The sequence below is a fragment of the Coniophora puteana genome, assembly GCF_000271625.1.
Source record: "Coniophora puteana RWD-64-598 SS2 unplaced genomic scaffold CONPUscaffold_2, whole genome shotgun sequence".
NCBI lineage: Eukaryota > Fungi > Basidiomycota > Agaricomycetes > Boletales > Coniophoraceae > Coniophora > Coniophora puteana.
Genome location: NW_006913054.1, coordinates 2,524,369 through 2,539,668, shown reverse-complemented (window position 1 = coordinate 2,539,668; position 15,300 = coordinate 2,524,369). Strand labels below are relative to the sequence as shown.

The 15,300-nt window shown below is 53.1% G+C and overlaps 6 protein-coding genes across 6 annotated transcripts; 2 read left to right on the top strand and 4 right to left on the bottom strand.

The window, feature by feature from the left end:
* Positions 1-855: 855 nt before the first annotated feature.
* CONPUDRAFT_98537 (FAM96B protein) lies at positions 856-3,183 on the bottom strand. Its single transcript, XM_007766753.1, has 6 exons — positions 2,635-3,183; positions 2,430-2,579; positions 2,261-2,356; positions 1,313-2,190; positions 1,038-1,262; positions 856-981 (listed from the first exon to the last, which is right to left on the bottom strand). Exons 1-4 carry the CDS (start codon positions 2,798-2,800, stop codon positions 2,081-2,083), a joined length of 522 nt encoding a protein of 173 aa, XP_007764943.1. The 5' UTR covers positions 2,801-3,183; the 3' UTR covers positions 856-981; positions 1,038-1,262; positions 1,313-2,080.
* Positions 3,184-3,973: 790 nt separating this feature from the next.
* Positions 3,974-5,294, top strand: CONPUDRAFT_118339 (DUF298-domain-containing protein). Its single transcript, XM_007766752.1, has 8 exons — positions 3,974-3,998; positions 4,070-4,302; positions 4,389-4,628; positions 4,685-4,709; positions 4,760-4,834; positions 4,892-4,936; positions 4,999-5,055; positions 5,116-5,294. The coding sequence occupies exons 2-8, from the start codon at positions 4,253-4,255 to the stop codon at positions 5,185-5,187; spliced, it is 564 nt and encodes a 187-aa protein (XP_007764942.1). The 5' UTR covers positions 3,974-3,998; positions 4,070-4,252; the 3' UTR covers positions 5,188-5,294.
* Positions 5,295-5,427: 133 nt separating this feature from the next.
* CONPUDRAFT_162649 (uncharacterized protein) lies at positions 5,428-6,084 on the bottom strand (the record flags this gene model as incomplete). The annotated part of the gene is made up of 1 exon (XM_007766751.1): positions 5,428-6,084. The coding sequence occupies exon 1, from the start codon at positions 5,983-5,985 to the stop codon at positions 5,428-5,430; it is 558 nt and encodes a 185-aa protein (XP_007764941.1). The 5' UTR covers positions 5,986-6,084.
* Positions 6,085-6,326: 242 nt separating this feature from the next.
* CONPUDRAFT_150268 (uncharacterized protein) lies at positions 6,327-12,112 on the bottom strand (the record flags this gene model as incomplete). Its single annotated transcript, XM_007766750.1, has 13 exons — positions 6,327-7,840; positions 8,153-8,434; positions 8,499-9,905; positions 9,955-10,034; positions 10,086-10,420; positions 10,473-10,623; positions 10,680-10,792; positions 10,849-10,929; positions 10,984-11,101; positions 11,717-11,785; positions 11,853-11,952; positions 12,010-12,040; positions 12,098-12,112. The coding sequence occupies 13 exons, from the start codon at positions 12,110-12,112 to the stop codon at positions 6,327-6,329; spliced, it is 4,296 nt and encodes a 1,431-aa protein (XP_007764940.1).
* Positions 12,113-13,235: 1,123 nt separating this feature from the next.
* CONPUDRAFT_142012 (uncharacterized protein) lies at positions 13,236-14,211 on the top strand (the record flags this gene model as incomplete). The annotated part of the gene is made up of 5 exons (XM_007766749.1): positions 13,236-13,505; positions 13,561-13,882; positions 13,932-14,014; positions 14,066-14,096; positions 14,147-14,211. The coding sequence occupies 5 exons, from the start codon at positions 13,236-13,238 to the stop codon at positions 14,209-14,211; spliced, it is 771 nt and encodes a 256-aa protein (XP_007764939.1).
* A 288-nt stretch (positions 14,212-14,499) lies between these two features.
* On the bottom strand, positions 14,500-15,186 carry CONPUDRAFT_135200 (uncharacterized protein). The gene is made up of 4 exons (XM_007766748.1): positions 14,994-15,186; positions 14,798-14,925; positions 14,686-14,733; positions 14,500-14,632 (listed from the first exon to the last, which is right to left on the bottom strand). Exons 1-4 carry the CDS (start codon positions 15,136-15,138, stop codon positions 14,591-14,593), a joined length of 363 nt encoding a protein of 120 aa, XP_007764938.1. The 5' UTR covers positions 15,139-15,186; the 3' UTR covers positions 14,500-14,590.
* Between the last annotated feature and the right edge of the window lie 114 nt (positions 15,187-15,300).

Genomic DNA, 15,300 nt, shown 5'->3' with positions numbered 1-15,300 from the left:
AATGATGGCGATGAAAGGCGCTTTCCTATGGATCATTTTCGGGTGCTCGTGGGGACCGCGATTGGGACCGCGGCGATCGTTGGTAGAACGAACTTATGGGGGCGACAATTCGCCTCCGTGACGGAGACAAGGTAGAACGGACCATGTATAGGTGTAAAATTCGTGCTTGTACTTTCCTTTGTTGGCCTTGGGGTGGCCGTTTGCCAAGAGGTTTTCCCGAAGAATGTATGTAGGAACGAACATTGTGGCGAGCAAGGTTGTTCCTTGTTCAGGACGTGATATTACTGTCAGTAAGGAACAACGTTTGACGAGTGACTAAATTAATAAGCCTCACGATTGTCATTTTTGTACGTAGGGTAGACATAGATAGGTGTTAGCCGGCGATTTGGATCGCGCGGATAAAACAAAACAACCTCAGCAAGCTGGCTGATTCGAGCTGCGAGGTTGCTGTGGTCAATTGTTGTTGTTCAGTTCAGAAACGGACTCTCGGTGAGACAGCGCCGGTGTCCCACATGGCATGACTTGTGACCCGTCCGTTTCCAGAGTGTTGGCTGGCAACTCAGAGAGTCGGGACAAGCATTTGTGGTACCCAAAAAGCGAGGGCGTTTTTGATAACCCGATTTAGGGTTGCAGGTGGGAGTGTGTGGTGAGAGGGGACCGGAATCTCGGATGCGGTTGAGATGCGGACCGGCGCCTGTTGCGGCCTTTTGTTTTTGAATACAAGGGTTGCTATTCTCGGACAAGGCATCACCGTGCTTCTTTCTCTGTGACCATGCACTCGAAGCTTACTTATAATCCCCCTCTCGTTGCAGATGGGCCTGCTCGTATACTCCCCCCGTTTTATCCTTGCATCAAGTGGCGCTGCGTCAATCTGGCCTAGCTGGCTCGCCTCTTCTTCGTTCTCTCTCTCTTCATATCTTATAAGCCAGCATTCAAGCTGTAACGCATACGCACATCATCATGGCCTGCATGTCGTCCGAGGTGAACAGCCTTCCAAAGCTGGAATGATTTATTGGGATTAACCGCGACCCTTCCAGAGCGCTTCAATTAGCTCCGACAAGCAACATCTCCTTACTGGCCCAGTTGGAAATCGCAAGGTTCACTACCAACCATCATCAGGATGGGATTTCATATGCAAGTCCCATCAAGAAGCGGTCGACCTGTCGCTCGCCCTTCCTCACTTCCGCGCACGTAACCAACCGGTTGGCGAGCGGCTCAGCATGTTCGTCAGTGCTACTGATGCGCCTATCAAGGTCAAAGTTGTGAGTACTCCTGTCGTATTCACCCATCCCGTCTCCTGACATCCGATCAGTGTCGAGGCATAACACAACGATCAAAGTTCCTCCTCGACATCCGCGGGTCCCGATCCAATATCTGCATCTGGCTCCCCTCTGACTTCCGTGGACTCATCCGTTGCACCAGCAAGGCCGTCTTTTCTGCGGGCTTTGCCAATCGCATCATGCCAAACGTACAAATGAAAGACACAGACCTCGATGGCTGGCACGGCGACGAGGTCGTCGTCGAGACGAGCGGGACCGTCACGTTCCGCATGTGGGACGTACACACGGGCGCGCCTGAGGTGACAACACGGGAGACATTGAAGCGGATATTCGGGAGCAAGAAAGCGTCGGGGTCGGGCATCAACTGGGATTTCCTGCTTGATGGATGAGGATGCGCAGTGTTTTCGTTTCTTCTTTTTCTATGTTTGAGCTCTCGATCGAGTCATGCACAGCGACCTTCGTTCTATGCTGTATGCATGCCCTTTCTTGACTTTGGGTTTGGCACCTTCGTTTTAGAACCGTATGGTGGATAGTGTTTTTACCACCATTAGCATCTTCTTACTTTCTTTTGTCCACGCACATTATCTGATTAGCGCATACGCTCACGCACTGTAGCATCCTCATCACACTGTAGCATTTACATGACCCTCTCATACAGCATATCACCTTATACCACGCAAGTAATCATGAATGGCATAGATCACCCGGAATACATACTATGGCAACTGCGGACATAATAGGAATGACGATAAAGATACAAAGCTAGCAATACATGCACACGATTGAGATATGGCCAAGAACTAGATCCTGCGGGTGCCTGCAGTTGCAAGGCATTTTTCAAGCGTATCCACGAGCGCCGGGTTTTCGAGAGCTGCAGCGACACGTTCCTTGTCGTTGAGCTGCTTGTTAACTACGGATGGACCGGGTGGACATGACTGATAAGCTGGAGGAGTTGAGCAAGGGTCAAGGGCACTGCGTACCTGCATGCTCGCTCTGGTGCGATCCGGGCTTGACACGTATGTCCACCTTGAAACGCTGCGGCAGGCTACGAAGAAGCCGCACGCGTATAGACAGGCCTAGCCAACGCACAATCATGTTTAGTAAACGTTCATTCATCAGAGCTGCGAGGTAGGTGAAAGGTGCACGTACCAATTAGCGTGGACAACCCGCAATGCGGGACGGTCGGCGTGAACTCGACCATGATGTGGTTGTTGCCTATGCCGATCTGCTTTGCGGACACCACGCGGAGCTCCTCGAGGCTGTTTGGATGCTCGGGATCAGATATGGAGCGTATGAGCTCTACCGCATGTATGAGTCTCGACTCTGAATTTATCGCAAACCATGGAATCCTCACCAAAAATCTCATCCTGGTCAATGGGCTCGACCGAGTCATCCCACGAGTCGTCGCTATCGCAGTCATTCACCCATAAGGACTCGCCTGTCTCGAATCTTGATTTCCGGGTGTTCCGGCTGGACGGTGAAAAGACGGTAGGGTTGGAGTTGAATACTTCTCCGTTCATTGCGGGGTCGTGGTTTCGGGGAAGAGAGGATGTCAGATTAGAAAGCAGAGACGTGATCGGTGCCTTCAGCCCCTATTCCGCTTCCAAAATCCGCGTGACGCGTGACAAGGAAATTATAACGCGTCAATGGACGGAACTTCCCCTTGGATTTCGCGTTCCTCATTACCGCACGCGTACGAACTCTCTCAAACTCCCCTCCAAAGGACCCCCTAGATCGCACCCAACAAAATACTCGGAGATGCCGCCAAAAGTAAGTCACTAGGGCGTCGCCGTGCCTTGTTGCCCGCTTACTTACGCAATGCTACTTGCCCAGCGGAAACACGCAGATGCCGCGGATGCCACCACCGAAGGGCCGAAATCCAGAGGGACGCGTACATCCGCACGGACGGCCGGTACGCTCGTATATTGTGACGCACGCAGGGCTGGGTGGTTGACACAAACTGTCGTGCAGCAAAGAAGGGTACTAGTAACGCGGCTCCCCTTACTGCCGATGCGTGAGCCCCGCTGGTTCGTCATATGGCTGTCTTTGTTGACCCCAGGGTCCGTGTGCTTCGTAGGAAAGCTGGGTCGGAGAGCGTCTCGGATGTATGTGGATTCCAGTGGTGTCCTCCTGCCCATGACGGTACTCACCGGCACCCACCTCCGCCCCTGTCGATAAGCCTGAGCCAGCTCCCAAGAAATCAAGGAATACAGCCACGAAGAAGACCGCCTCAAAACCCAAGCCACCCCAGAAAAGCAAGACTGCGACAGGGTGCGTGTCAACCTCGCGTCCTCCTGGCCGCTAGCGTCTGTCCCGCCGCTCAACCTCTCGAACACAACTGTTTCCGGACCCAAATTTCCGCAATAGGACGAGCGCCAATGTATGTAAAACCACGTGGCCGGTGTCAGCCCCCGATTAGGATATTGATTCCGTTCCGCGGCATCAATTTAGCAGCCCGACGCGTCTGCAGCGACCCTGCACGGGAACGGCCACGGCCAGCTGAACCAGTAAGTCCGGTTCCATCCCATCTGCCCGCCTGACGACTGGCCACCACCACCGCCTCGTCTCATTTACACGTACCTCGTCCCTTTCCTTTACCTCCCCTTGCCGCGCACGCTACATTTTGTTTCGCACTGGATGCGTTTTTCGTTGCTGTGCTGCGTTTCTAACACGTCAGTCCACAGTGACGAAGTGCCCGACGCGCGTAAAGTGTCCAAGGCAAGTCACTGTTTTAGTCATAATCAGCTACTTGGCTCATCCGCGATTTTGACCGCTCGTACGTTTGTCAGTCTCAGTCCTTGGACGAAAAGTACTCCCCCAATCGCGCTCAGGAGCTCTTCGCGTCCTACACCGATGAAGACGACCCTTCCGTCGTAGGCCCCGAAGGGTTCGAGCGCCTGTGCACAGATGCTGGCATTTCGCTTGAAGGCGCTCAACCCCTTATATTGGCCTGGCAGCTCAAGGCCAGCGAGATGGGCAAGATCAAGCAGGACGAGTGGACAGAGGGAACGAGTGCACTGCAGTGCGTCGTCTCTTCCGCGGGCGTGTGCCCTTACTTGTGCCACAGTGACTAATACCACGCTCCTTTCGCGTTTCTCGCGCGTATAGAATCTCTTCCTTGCCCGTTCTAGGCCATGCGTTACGAGATCTCGAGAATCTTCTCGTGCGTGACGCAGAGCCAATAAAGACGGCTTCGAATGCCGCTCCGTCCAAGAAGCGCACGAGTGCAACTGCCGGTGCGGCACAGAAGGACCCATACAATCGTTCGCGCTATTTTGGCTACGCTGAGGACAAGAACGCTGCCTTCTCCGAGCTGTACCAATTCTGCTTCGTCTTGGCGAAGCCTCCGTGAGTCTCAATATGAACACTTATGAATTCGATGAATTGACGTATGGGTGGATCAGACAATCACGAAACATAGAAATGGAGGTGGGTGTGCTTCTTCGTTCCATCTCACACTTTACGTGACCACCGTGTAGACCGCAATCGCCTTCTGGTCCGTCCTACTAGCGCCTAGCTTCAGTATAGTCTCGGAAATGATAGAATTCCTGAACGTTGGTCACCCTTCTCGTCTCGGTGTGTTCGGCCATTGCTGATCGGGTCGTCCACAGGCCAAATCCTCTTACAAAGCGGCCAACAAAGATCTTTGGAGTATGGTGCGTCGAGCGCTTTCTCTCCGTCCACCGTCATCTCATCGTTCATTAATAACGTCACCCAGATGCTCGAGTTCTGCCGCACCGTCGACCCTTCGCTAGACAACTATGAAGCGGACGGGGTGAGCACGGTTCTCCGCTCTTTCGGAGCTGTCTAAAACCTGACCCTTCGATGCTTGCAGGCCTGGCCCACAGTGCTCGATGACTTCGTGGCGTGGAAAAAGGCGGGAGGCTCACAGGCCCAGGCCTCATGATTCCCTAGAGAATGTCGCCCGGCGCTCTCTTTCGTCCATTAGATGCACACGATACGACACACATACTGTATAATACAACCCTGCCGCATAATCAGATTGTAGTCCACCATGGGGATGCATAGTCGCTCGTATGTGTGTGTGTGTGTGTAAGCTGTGTGCTAGTTCTACAAAACTATGATGAGCCGAACACGGCTAGTAGTTTAGTTGTTATCAAATGTCAATATTGTGAGGCGGGTCCTGTTAGCTGCCCTTGCGCGCCTGTCTCCTTGGGGCAGCGTTCCTTTTGGCGCGGCCCGAGGAATTTGAGGAGGTGCCCGACCCTTGCTCCGACGAGGCGAGGTGGCGAAGAGACGAGGCGAGACTTTCCAGCGAGACTGACGGACTATCCTGCACATCGGCGGCGAAACGTAGGGGGCGAGCAAGAACAACCTGCCGATGAGATGGCTCTTCCAGATCCAGTCGCGCCTCAGACCGCTTTCTCCTCAGATCAAAGCGTGAGTATCGAGGCTGAGAGAACGTCGCGATAGGCCGCGGCTGAATAGCTGCAGGAGGACGTTTGTCGGGGAAGACGATGGTGTCCGGGAGAGAAGCTAGGTCCAGAGCTGCAGCGACTGTCTTCCATCTCCCTTCGATCCGCTGAGTACGTTCGTGCGTTTCTCGCTGAGTTTTGAGCTCGCTGAACCTCTGAGAATACGTCTGCACGATATCACGGGCGAGAAAGGCGATAAGAAGAAATGGTAGGAGGACAAAGATTCGTTTGAGATTAGACTTCTGGTGGTTCGCCCGGAAAGTAGACATCTCGGATGTGGTTTAGCCAGAAGTGAGCCGGTTGAATATGTTAGCTCTTCAATGTCCGAGTCAAGAGAACGGAGGATGAGTGTAGAGATGTGTGAGGGTAAGCGGTAGGGTAGACTGACTTGTCCTTCAGCGGGCTGCTGTCGGCGTCAACCTCAAGCTGCGCACTGGTGCATTGCAAGACGCGCTGCGACGCAAACCAAGGCCTAGACGCGTTGACCACACGTGACAGAAACTCAATAGACCCTCGCGTGCCCTCGAATTCCAACTTGAATAGTACGAGTAGCAGTATCGACACATGCACTCGCCCTACGACACTCGTCGCACTGACCACCGTAATCTCATCAATACTCCTCGAGCTCCATCGGCTTCACGTCCTGCATCCTATCCATCGCCTCCCTAAGCTCAGTCTCCGCAAACACGGCTGCCTCCCTCGCGACAATAAGTTTCTTCTCCAGCTCGTCTGCGTTCATCGGGCGCCAATCCCCGTCCTGCTCGATCAACCCGATGTTATCGAATCGACGGAGAGTGTTGCGCGAGCGCGGCATGAAGCCGTGGCGGTCCCAGCCACCGTCGTTAAGTGCGAGCACTGCGCGTACAGCAGCGTTGTTAATATCGCGGTGAAGTTCCTCCAGCTTTGACAGCTGCACCTCCATCCACCGAGCGCGACGCTCCAAAGCGAGAGTGAGAGCAGCTACCTCGTCGTCCTTCCCGTTGGAATCCTCGCCCGCCTCATCCAGAAAATCGTCGCCTTTGAGCATATCGCGGAGAACGCCATCAAACGAAGAGCTGTCATCCCAGGTTGTCCTCGGAAGCAGGCGAAGCAGATCAGATATGGTCTGCGTCAACGTCTCTAGAAGTTGCTGAAATGACGACACCGCATTATCGATGGACCCCGAAGGCATGTTTGTCGCAAACGAGCCGCCTCCGACAGAGAGCGCAGAGAGCGCATGTACGAGAGGTCCATATTCGAGTGGCATCTTCGCGGCCGGGTTGATCTTATGCAGATCGAAGAAGGAGTGATTAGGCAGATCCATATTCGGATTCTTCAACTCAATTTCGTCCAGGAGCTCCGCAAGTGAGGTCGGCTCTGAGGGTGATAAATGGTCAACCGACTGGGCTCGGGAATTATTGGAGCCCGTGCCTTGAAGGTTAGCTGCTCTGCCAGCATCTGACAAGGCGGCGGAAGGGACGCTGGAAGCTTCGTCGGGAGGGACGTCGTCCTCCTTGGGAATACGGATGGGGCGAGAGGCAGGCTTATTCTTCTTCGGCATCCTGGACATCACGGGCGCCTGGATAGGTTCTTCCTGCACCGTCGCGAGTTGCTGTCCCTTGCCAGCCCCAGCTGCAGACTTCACTCCATTTTGACTTGTAGCCTGTTTGGCAACCTTCTGTGCCTTCTCCTTCGCTGCCTGCGCCGCCAGCCTCTTTTCCTCCTTCGCCAGACGCTCCTTCTCCGCCTTTTCCGCCCTCTCCTTCGCAGCCTTCTCCCTCTCCACCTTCTCATGAGCCAGTCTCGCGTTCTCCGCCTCTTCCCGCGCCGCCTTCAGCTCAGCCTCCCTCTCTTTCTCCGCAGCCTTTTCTTGCGCAAGCTTAGCTTTCTCAACCGCCTTCGCCGCAGCTTTCTCCTGGGCAGCCATTTGTCTCTCTAGAGCTCTCTGAGCAGCGGCAGCTTTCTTCTCTGCCTTACGTGCAGCTTTGGACATATCCTTCGTAGTTTCATCAGAAGTCTGAGTACCACTGGTAAGATCTGACTCAGGATGGGCACTAGCGATACCGGTGTCGGCACCGAGAGCAGGGAAGTCCGTGTTTGATAGAGCGGGAGTAGGAGAAGGCGAAGGTGAAGAAGACTCAGGAACTTGATGATATTGAAAAACCGAACAACAAAGCCAAAGAGGATTGTCGTCAGTATAAGTACGACGATCATACCGCACCCGAGAGAGCAAAGGGAGGGAGATCGGCATCAACGCAACATCACCTGGCGCCCATAGCCTTGTATCTTGTTGAGTGAAATTATTCCATAACGGCGAAGCATAATGATAAAGGGATAACATGCATGACGACCGGCGCGTTGATCATTACTGCCGATGATAGTATTTCCGCACTGGAAGTACGGCGCTCGGTACTCTGACCTGGGACTCCCTCCCCTTGAGAAGATGAGAAAACTCACCGTTTGGAGGTGCAGTGAGGTGGAATGCGTCCATGTTCAGAGACGAGTCCAGAGTCTTTCCCTGTGCGTGGATATCGGCGCCAGAACCCAGTGGGATACCGGGAGGAAACGAGAGGCCAGGAGGAGGCCCATGAGAGGAGATGGATCCCGGAGTATGCACCGAGTTGGAATAGTTGCCGTTTGAAGTTACAGCACTGGACAGCGTAGGGGAAGCGAACCTAGCAGACATGATGGCAGGATCGCTGAAAGGCTGGTTTGATGGATATTGATAAAGGTTTGGGGCTAGAGGAAAAGTAAACGGCATCAACAAGAAGCTCTGCACGCTATCAAGAATAAGAACATTTACCTGGAACACTTGAATGTACTGTAGGATCGCGTCGGCGGCTCGACTGAATAAACTCTCGGAGTTGCGCCTCGCTAAGGCTCATGCTAGTGTCAAAGGGTTGGAAACGGTTCATCTGCTGTTGAACTGGAACGTTGGGGGTATGTTGCTGGGGCATTGGGGAATGAGTGTGATTGTACATTTCATCACGATGCATGTTCCACTGTTGTTGCTGAGGAGATGACACATTGTCATTCAAGGACATCGACAATTGACGCATATCACTCGAGCGGAGTGCGGATACCTCAGCGGGTAAACCTGAGTGAGCGGCGGAGCCTTGACGCCCCCGTGCGAAATTAAATCGTGATACCCTCCTCTCTTCGTCTGGGAAGTCTGCTCTTGAGGCCCCATCTGCTGACTCAGAGAAAGGGTTGAATGAACCTGAATAATTAGGGCTATCGGTAGACGGTCTTTCAATAGGTGATGGTCGCATAGCTAGGGGGTCGTAAATGGACCGGTTGGGACTGTGGGGGTATGAGAGACCGGGAGGAGCTATGAATGACTGAGACTGCTGGCGAGAGGTAGGCCGCACGGCAGGAAATGCGTCCATGAAGGTACCAGAAAAGGGTGTCATCGCTTCCATTTCGAGCTCCGGGATCGTAGCATCAGTGTCATTGCCGGCAAGCTTGGGGTCCAGATTAAAGCTGAAGCCACCAAGCTCGTTCGTCAGTCCACTGATCGAGTTTAACGTGCGATCTAGGTCCGGGAAAGGACTGATGCCGTTCGAAGCTGGGTTCGGGTTGACACGGCGAGCTTTGACATCGTCCAGTAATGCTTGTGCAGCAGTCGAAATTTGGTAAGACGAGGGCTGTGAATTATCAGTCTTCGATTTACTAGGGTGCAGCAGGCCAGGGGGGCCAGGCAAGCCAGGTGGTGCACTGGGCAAACCAGGAGGCACAGCTGGCGTAGTCGGTGCGGAAAATGGGGCGGACTCTGCAGATGCAGGCCGAGGCGCAGGAGAAGGAGGAACGTCTTGAGACCCAGAGCCCAGATCGGATTCCACAGCAGTAGATGGTGCCGGGGACGGGGATGGAGCAGGCGAACATGCCTTCTGTCGGAGGGCTTTAACGTCAGGGGGAGTTGCAGGCCTTTGTGATGCCATGGCGTTTGCTGGAGTTGATGGCCGAGAGGACGAGGCGATAGAGGGAGTCTTTGTAGCACCAACCGACGTGACGACGGTCTTACGTTCATGAACGGCTCGAGCGGGCTTTGTCTCTGTGTGGGAGACGTTGTTCGTGGCACGTGTTTGTCGGGTGGTTGTGGTTCGTCGTCCAGATCGTTGAGTGGCAGCAGCAGCATTAGAGGATGGAAGTCCGAGAGATGCTAGGATAGTTGGCGCTTTTGATCCCCACGCTGCATTACGAGGGAGACCTAGCAGAAGTGTGAGCGGAACTGAAGGAAACTTCAGGCGTAAGCTTACCATCCGCTTCTTCGCGCTTTGGAGGTGCCGGTATAGGCGTAGCTCGAGCACGAGTCTCCGTGTCCTTCATAGCGTGTTTCCTAGGCGCATAGCTATGAGACAGAGACCCCATCACAATAATGAGAGCGTACAGCGTAGTTAGATCTTCCTTCGTGAAACAATCCTTCTCGTCACCCCATTCGTGAAGGTTCATGCAGCTTTGATCGGAGCATGGTAAACCGCGCAGAAATGCCATGCAATACTTCGTCGTCCCATGACTAGCCCTCATGACGTCGCGCCCACCACCGGGAGAGGGCGAGCCATCAACGGCTGCGATGCACCGAGCAGCGTCCTCACGCCGATGGTATGTTATATAGAGCCCGACCACGGGAGCTCCACCTCCTGACTGCGTTCGTTTGACCAAAATCATCTTCGATATCTTCCCGTATTGACCGAAGTAATCGTTTGAACGCAAAGTCGATATTAGCTGCGACAGGATCAGTATCCCAACAAGCATGCGCGATCCATTCAATGCTCACGTCCTCCTTCGCGAATCGGGGGCCAATTCCCACAACGTAAACAACGTTCCGCTGTACGACCCGCACATTGGCAAGTTGGCGGCGACCTAACGCGTCCAATTCCTTCCTTTCTCGCTCCCGCTGCTTCTTCTGTTGCGTAAGGCGCTTGTGGCTGAGTGTTTCAGAATCATCAGGGAGTGCGAGCGAATAGGACATGCACATGCTTACTCGTCCTTGGCTATGGCCTTGAATTCCACAGCGTCATCGGTATATTGTCTACGACACGCGGGGCATCGTCCGTTCAGATTCTCTTTGATATGATGCCAACAGAATCGGCATATCTGATCAGGAGTTAGATGGGCTGAGGGAAAGTGCGATTACGCGAGAAAAATCTGACCTGGTAACCACATGGACACGGCTTGAAGTTTATGTCTGAGATGTCCATCTCCTCGAGGCAAAGAGGGCATTCCGCATCGTCCTTGTGCCCTAGTCAGATAGACAATCAGATGGTATAAAGATGAGGATGGCATACTGCGTCATCGTCACTCCAATACGCGTCCTGAACCCCTGCGAGGACATGGGATTTTGACTGTTGCACTGAGAAGCTGCTGTGCACGACGGGCGCCGGGAGAGATGGATGGTGATGATTTCTAAACGTCGTCATTTGGATGATGTATTAGATGTGACTCTGCAAGGACGTCGGGGGCGGTGGGTAGTCAAACGAAGAAACAGATGATAAACAAGTCAAAGACAGCTGAACGCGACCACCTAACTCGCCTTGAGGCGACATGTCCGCATTCCCACGCCACTTTTTGTTTCATTTTGTTTGCTTCTGGTGGCGTGCCGCTGTCTGGAAATTGGACGTTACGAGTGTTGTTCTACGTAGATCTATCATAGATTCATCGCACATTGTACTGATGTGTTCACTACTAAGAAAATATAATCCATCATATGATCGTTTGCCTCTCGGTCTCTTGAAGATATGCCGTGTTACTCAAGAAGTTTGCAAATGATCGTTACTGACGCCTCAGAGACCTCAGATCTTCAGAGGCCCCGAGCGCATCGCCTTAGACTCACTGCGCATACTCTAGTTAGATGCCTAGGGAATGAGATGAATTTTGAGGGGCAGGTGTCACCCTCCCAAAAGAAAATGTTTGAAGTTGCATTGAAGATCATCCTCGAGGATGCTGAAACAGTCAGAAATCGATACAGCAGGATAATAGTTACATATGATCGTCCGAATCCCCACAGCAATCACTCAGTACATTTCGAGACTCATCCCATCGTGGATCTCGTAGTCTGCCAGCGTGATGTGGTCCTTGTAGATCGTGTACCTACACAAGATCATGAGTATACCCTGCTCCAACGGGCAGGGGCAATATAAGAGGCCGATGTACGTACCACTTCTTGAGCTGGATCTTTCGGAAGTCGGTTCCGGTTTGTGCAGCAATCAGCTTCTTGAGGTCTCCTACTGTGTCGTCGGGGCTGCACTTCACCCGTACTGGATGCTGCATGAGCTATCGACGAAAACATAGGATATTGAACATCGGAATCATACCTTTGCGACCCAACCTATCGTTAGCGATGACCTAGTCCGAAGCTCCTTTAGATCATTGCTTTGTCCTGATCTGAGCGTCGTTCCATACCTCGATTAGTGCCATGACTCTTCGTATCCGCGTCTAGATGTGCAACAGTTGTGCGAGCAAAGTGCTGCGTCACAAGAGGATCGGCATTCGGCTGAAGCCGAGCGTTCCGACCTCCGAGGATCCGAGCTTCCACTCCCCGGTTCCGCAACCAACGGACTCTCCACACTCCGAAACGCAAGCACAACCTTGAGCACAACGAAAAGACTATTCTTGCGCTCATCTCGTACTCCACTTCCACGCTTCTCGTGAAGACACAAGATCATAGCAGTTTTGCACCAAATCAAATCTACATTGGCTCTACTACTACCGACGCTTAGCGCTCAGGCTCAGTGTCAGCGACACTGAGCACATGCTTTGTTTGGTTTCTTCCAGGATGGCCTCACAGACCGTCATCATCGTTAGCGATGCAACACTCTCGTGTCCTATGGCTGCACACTTCTTTCTGGTTGACTTTTTGGCACTCATCTAACATCAAAATCAACAACTTGAAAACATCATCCAGCGCTCGGTGCCGTCAGTTCAGTATTTGAACAAGCAAAGCAGGATTGCCGTAACACTCGTGTTGATCGCATCTCACTTGCGCGGCTAGTTGAGCATCATTCTTCTAGTCTATGTCCGGCAATTCAAAGCTATGTGTGGATCCACTATCTTACTATAGCTCGGCGTCTCCATGACGAAACCGTAACCCACCCACACCTCGTTTTCCTCGCGAATAAACATTGGGAGACCTTGGTTTTACCTCGTGAACAGTATGAAAGAATATCTGAAGAGGTGGTTCACAAGATGGATCGGAACCTATGAGGACTTGAGCTACACCGGGACCCACAGTATACCTGTGGAGTGGTCATTTCCATTTCGTTCGCCTTCTTTGCACTCATCCTGCTTGCTGTGGGTCGTGACGTGGCAAGAGCAACTCGGGCGGCATCATACTAGGACCCTGATCATCCATTGCTGCGCATGTCGTCTCGATCATGTACAGGACCTGTGCTAGCGATTCAATTTTTGGCCCGCTTCCGTTCCCTACGAGACAACTCACCCGCTGGTGAAAAGAAATGGCCGTGCCGCCGAGGCAGAATACGCATAAATACGGCCTTGCTTTGGGTCGAATCATCCTCATCTCCCAGCCGCATCTTTGATCATGTTCAACCTCGTAACTCTCTCCACTGTTGCTATCGCCTTGGTGCACAGCGCAACTGCCAACGACAAGCGCGGCATTGCGTTCCCCGCGAGCAACCCCGCTGGCGACTTGGCGAAGGCGGGCGGCGCGCAGGCGTCTTGGGTGTACAACTGGTCCCCTAATGCGCCCAGCAACAACCCAGGGCTCACCTTCATCCCCATGCAGTGGGGCTCTGCTGATATTGGGAGCCTTGCAGCCACTGTCAAGACCCTCGGGGCCAAGACTATTTTGGTAAGGAACTCACCTACCCTCCTGTCCCAAGACTCTTACTGAACTTTTGCTCCAGGGCTTCAACGAGCCAGACATGAGCGCCCAATCCAACCTCTCTCCCACTGACGCAGCGAACTTATGGAAACAGTACATCCAGCCGCTCAAATCCAGCGGCGTCGCGCTCGGTGCACCCGCCGTCTCGTCTTCGGAGGGCTCCCAGACGTGGCTGACGAACTTCATCAACGCGTGTGGCTCTACCTGCACGTTCGACTTCGTGCCCGTTCACTGGTACGGCGACGGCGCGGAAAACTTTGAGAACTACGTCACGGCGTTCCACAAAACGTTCAACTACCCCATCTGGGTCACGGAGTTTGGTTCGACGTCGACGGACGCAACCGGTTTGTCTCGTTGAAACTTCGTCAAACCGATTACTCAATTGCCAAACAGAGGTGGCGACATTCCTGACACAGACCGTTAACTGGCTCGACCAGCAATCGTATGTTCAGAAGTACTCCTGGTTTGCGTTTGCTGTAAGTCATTTGCTAGCTCTTGTAAATTCATACGACTCACCTGCAAAGCAGCGCCCCGAAGCTGGAAGTCCTTTGGACACCTGTAAGTCGGACTACAATGTAAACGAACGCAATTCGCTGACGGTTGTACAGGGCTCCTCGATGCGAGCGGCAACGTCGACTCCCTCGGAAACAGCTACCTTACCGACACGAGCTAAATTCTCAGACTGCTCATAATCGCTACGCATGATTGAATCGGACATTTTGTTATAATTATATAAACTGGATCCTTCGCGGTGGCCGCATCGGGTAACTGATAGATACCTTCTGCCACAATCGAGGAGTCATTGGCCTGTGAAAACATGCACGGATCGCTAAGAATGACTTTGTAGTTGGATCGAGGTCCACCACTTTGACGTCGAAACGGACCGCCTCAAGCACCCTTAGCTGCCTGATGGAATGAGCGGGGTCGATGCGCAGAATCTCAACACTTGCAACACACTTGTGCTATTTATGGCAAGATCCAATAAATGAGGGAGATACTAGGCTACAATGTGAGGCAAGCAGTAATATAAGGAGGACCAAGAGCAGTAGATATCAGAAATCATCGTCATCATCAAAGTCTCGCCTCCTTTGATACTGAATAACGATCAGTTATCGCCTACAAGACACGATTGGGCAGGAGGACGTACTACAATAGTGGTCTTCTTCGCAGCCGCCTGGGACTGCGAGTTTTCCATCTACAAACGGGCAGTACACAGCCAGATATCAGACACAAAGACACGAAGCGCGAAGCAGACGAACCTGATCCAGAAGCTCGATCAGCTGCTCTTCGCTCACTCGCCCGCGCAGCTGCCCGCTCTGCGCCATGCGCGCGATGATAGTCTCGACCTGCCGCGACCGCTCGGGGCTGACCAGCGCAATGCGCGACACTAAGTTCATAGAACTTACGCGTTCAGACAACGTGAATATGCAAAGCAGTGGGAACAAGAGCACTGACGTCGCTCGCGCGCGGCCGGGTCCAGGACGGTTGCCATCATATCTCTCCGCATCTCATCCTCGGCTCGGCGCTTGGACTCCTCTTCGCCATTGTTCTGTCCGCCTTGTTGTTGTGAGAGGCCCTGAGGGAGCTGGATGTTGTCCATGGACGCCGATATGCTGTGCGACCTTGTGAACCAACGAGTAAGGGTGACTGACAGGTAATGGAACGATCGAGATCACAGTAGATCACGTCGGCAAAGGCCGAACCTCGCACATGTCGTTGCCCTTGTTCTCAGTCGCACGATGCTCTTGTTCGATCTGCGTAG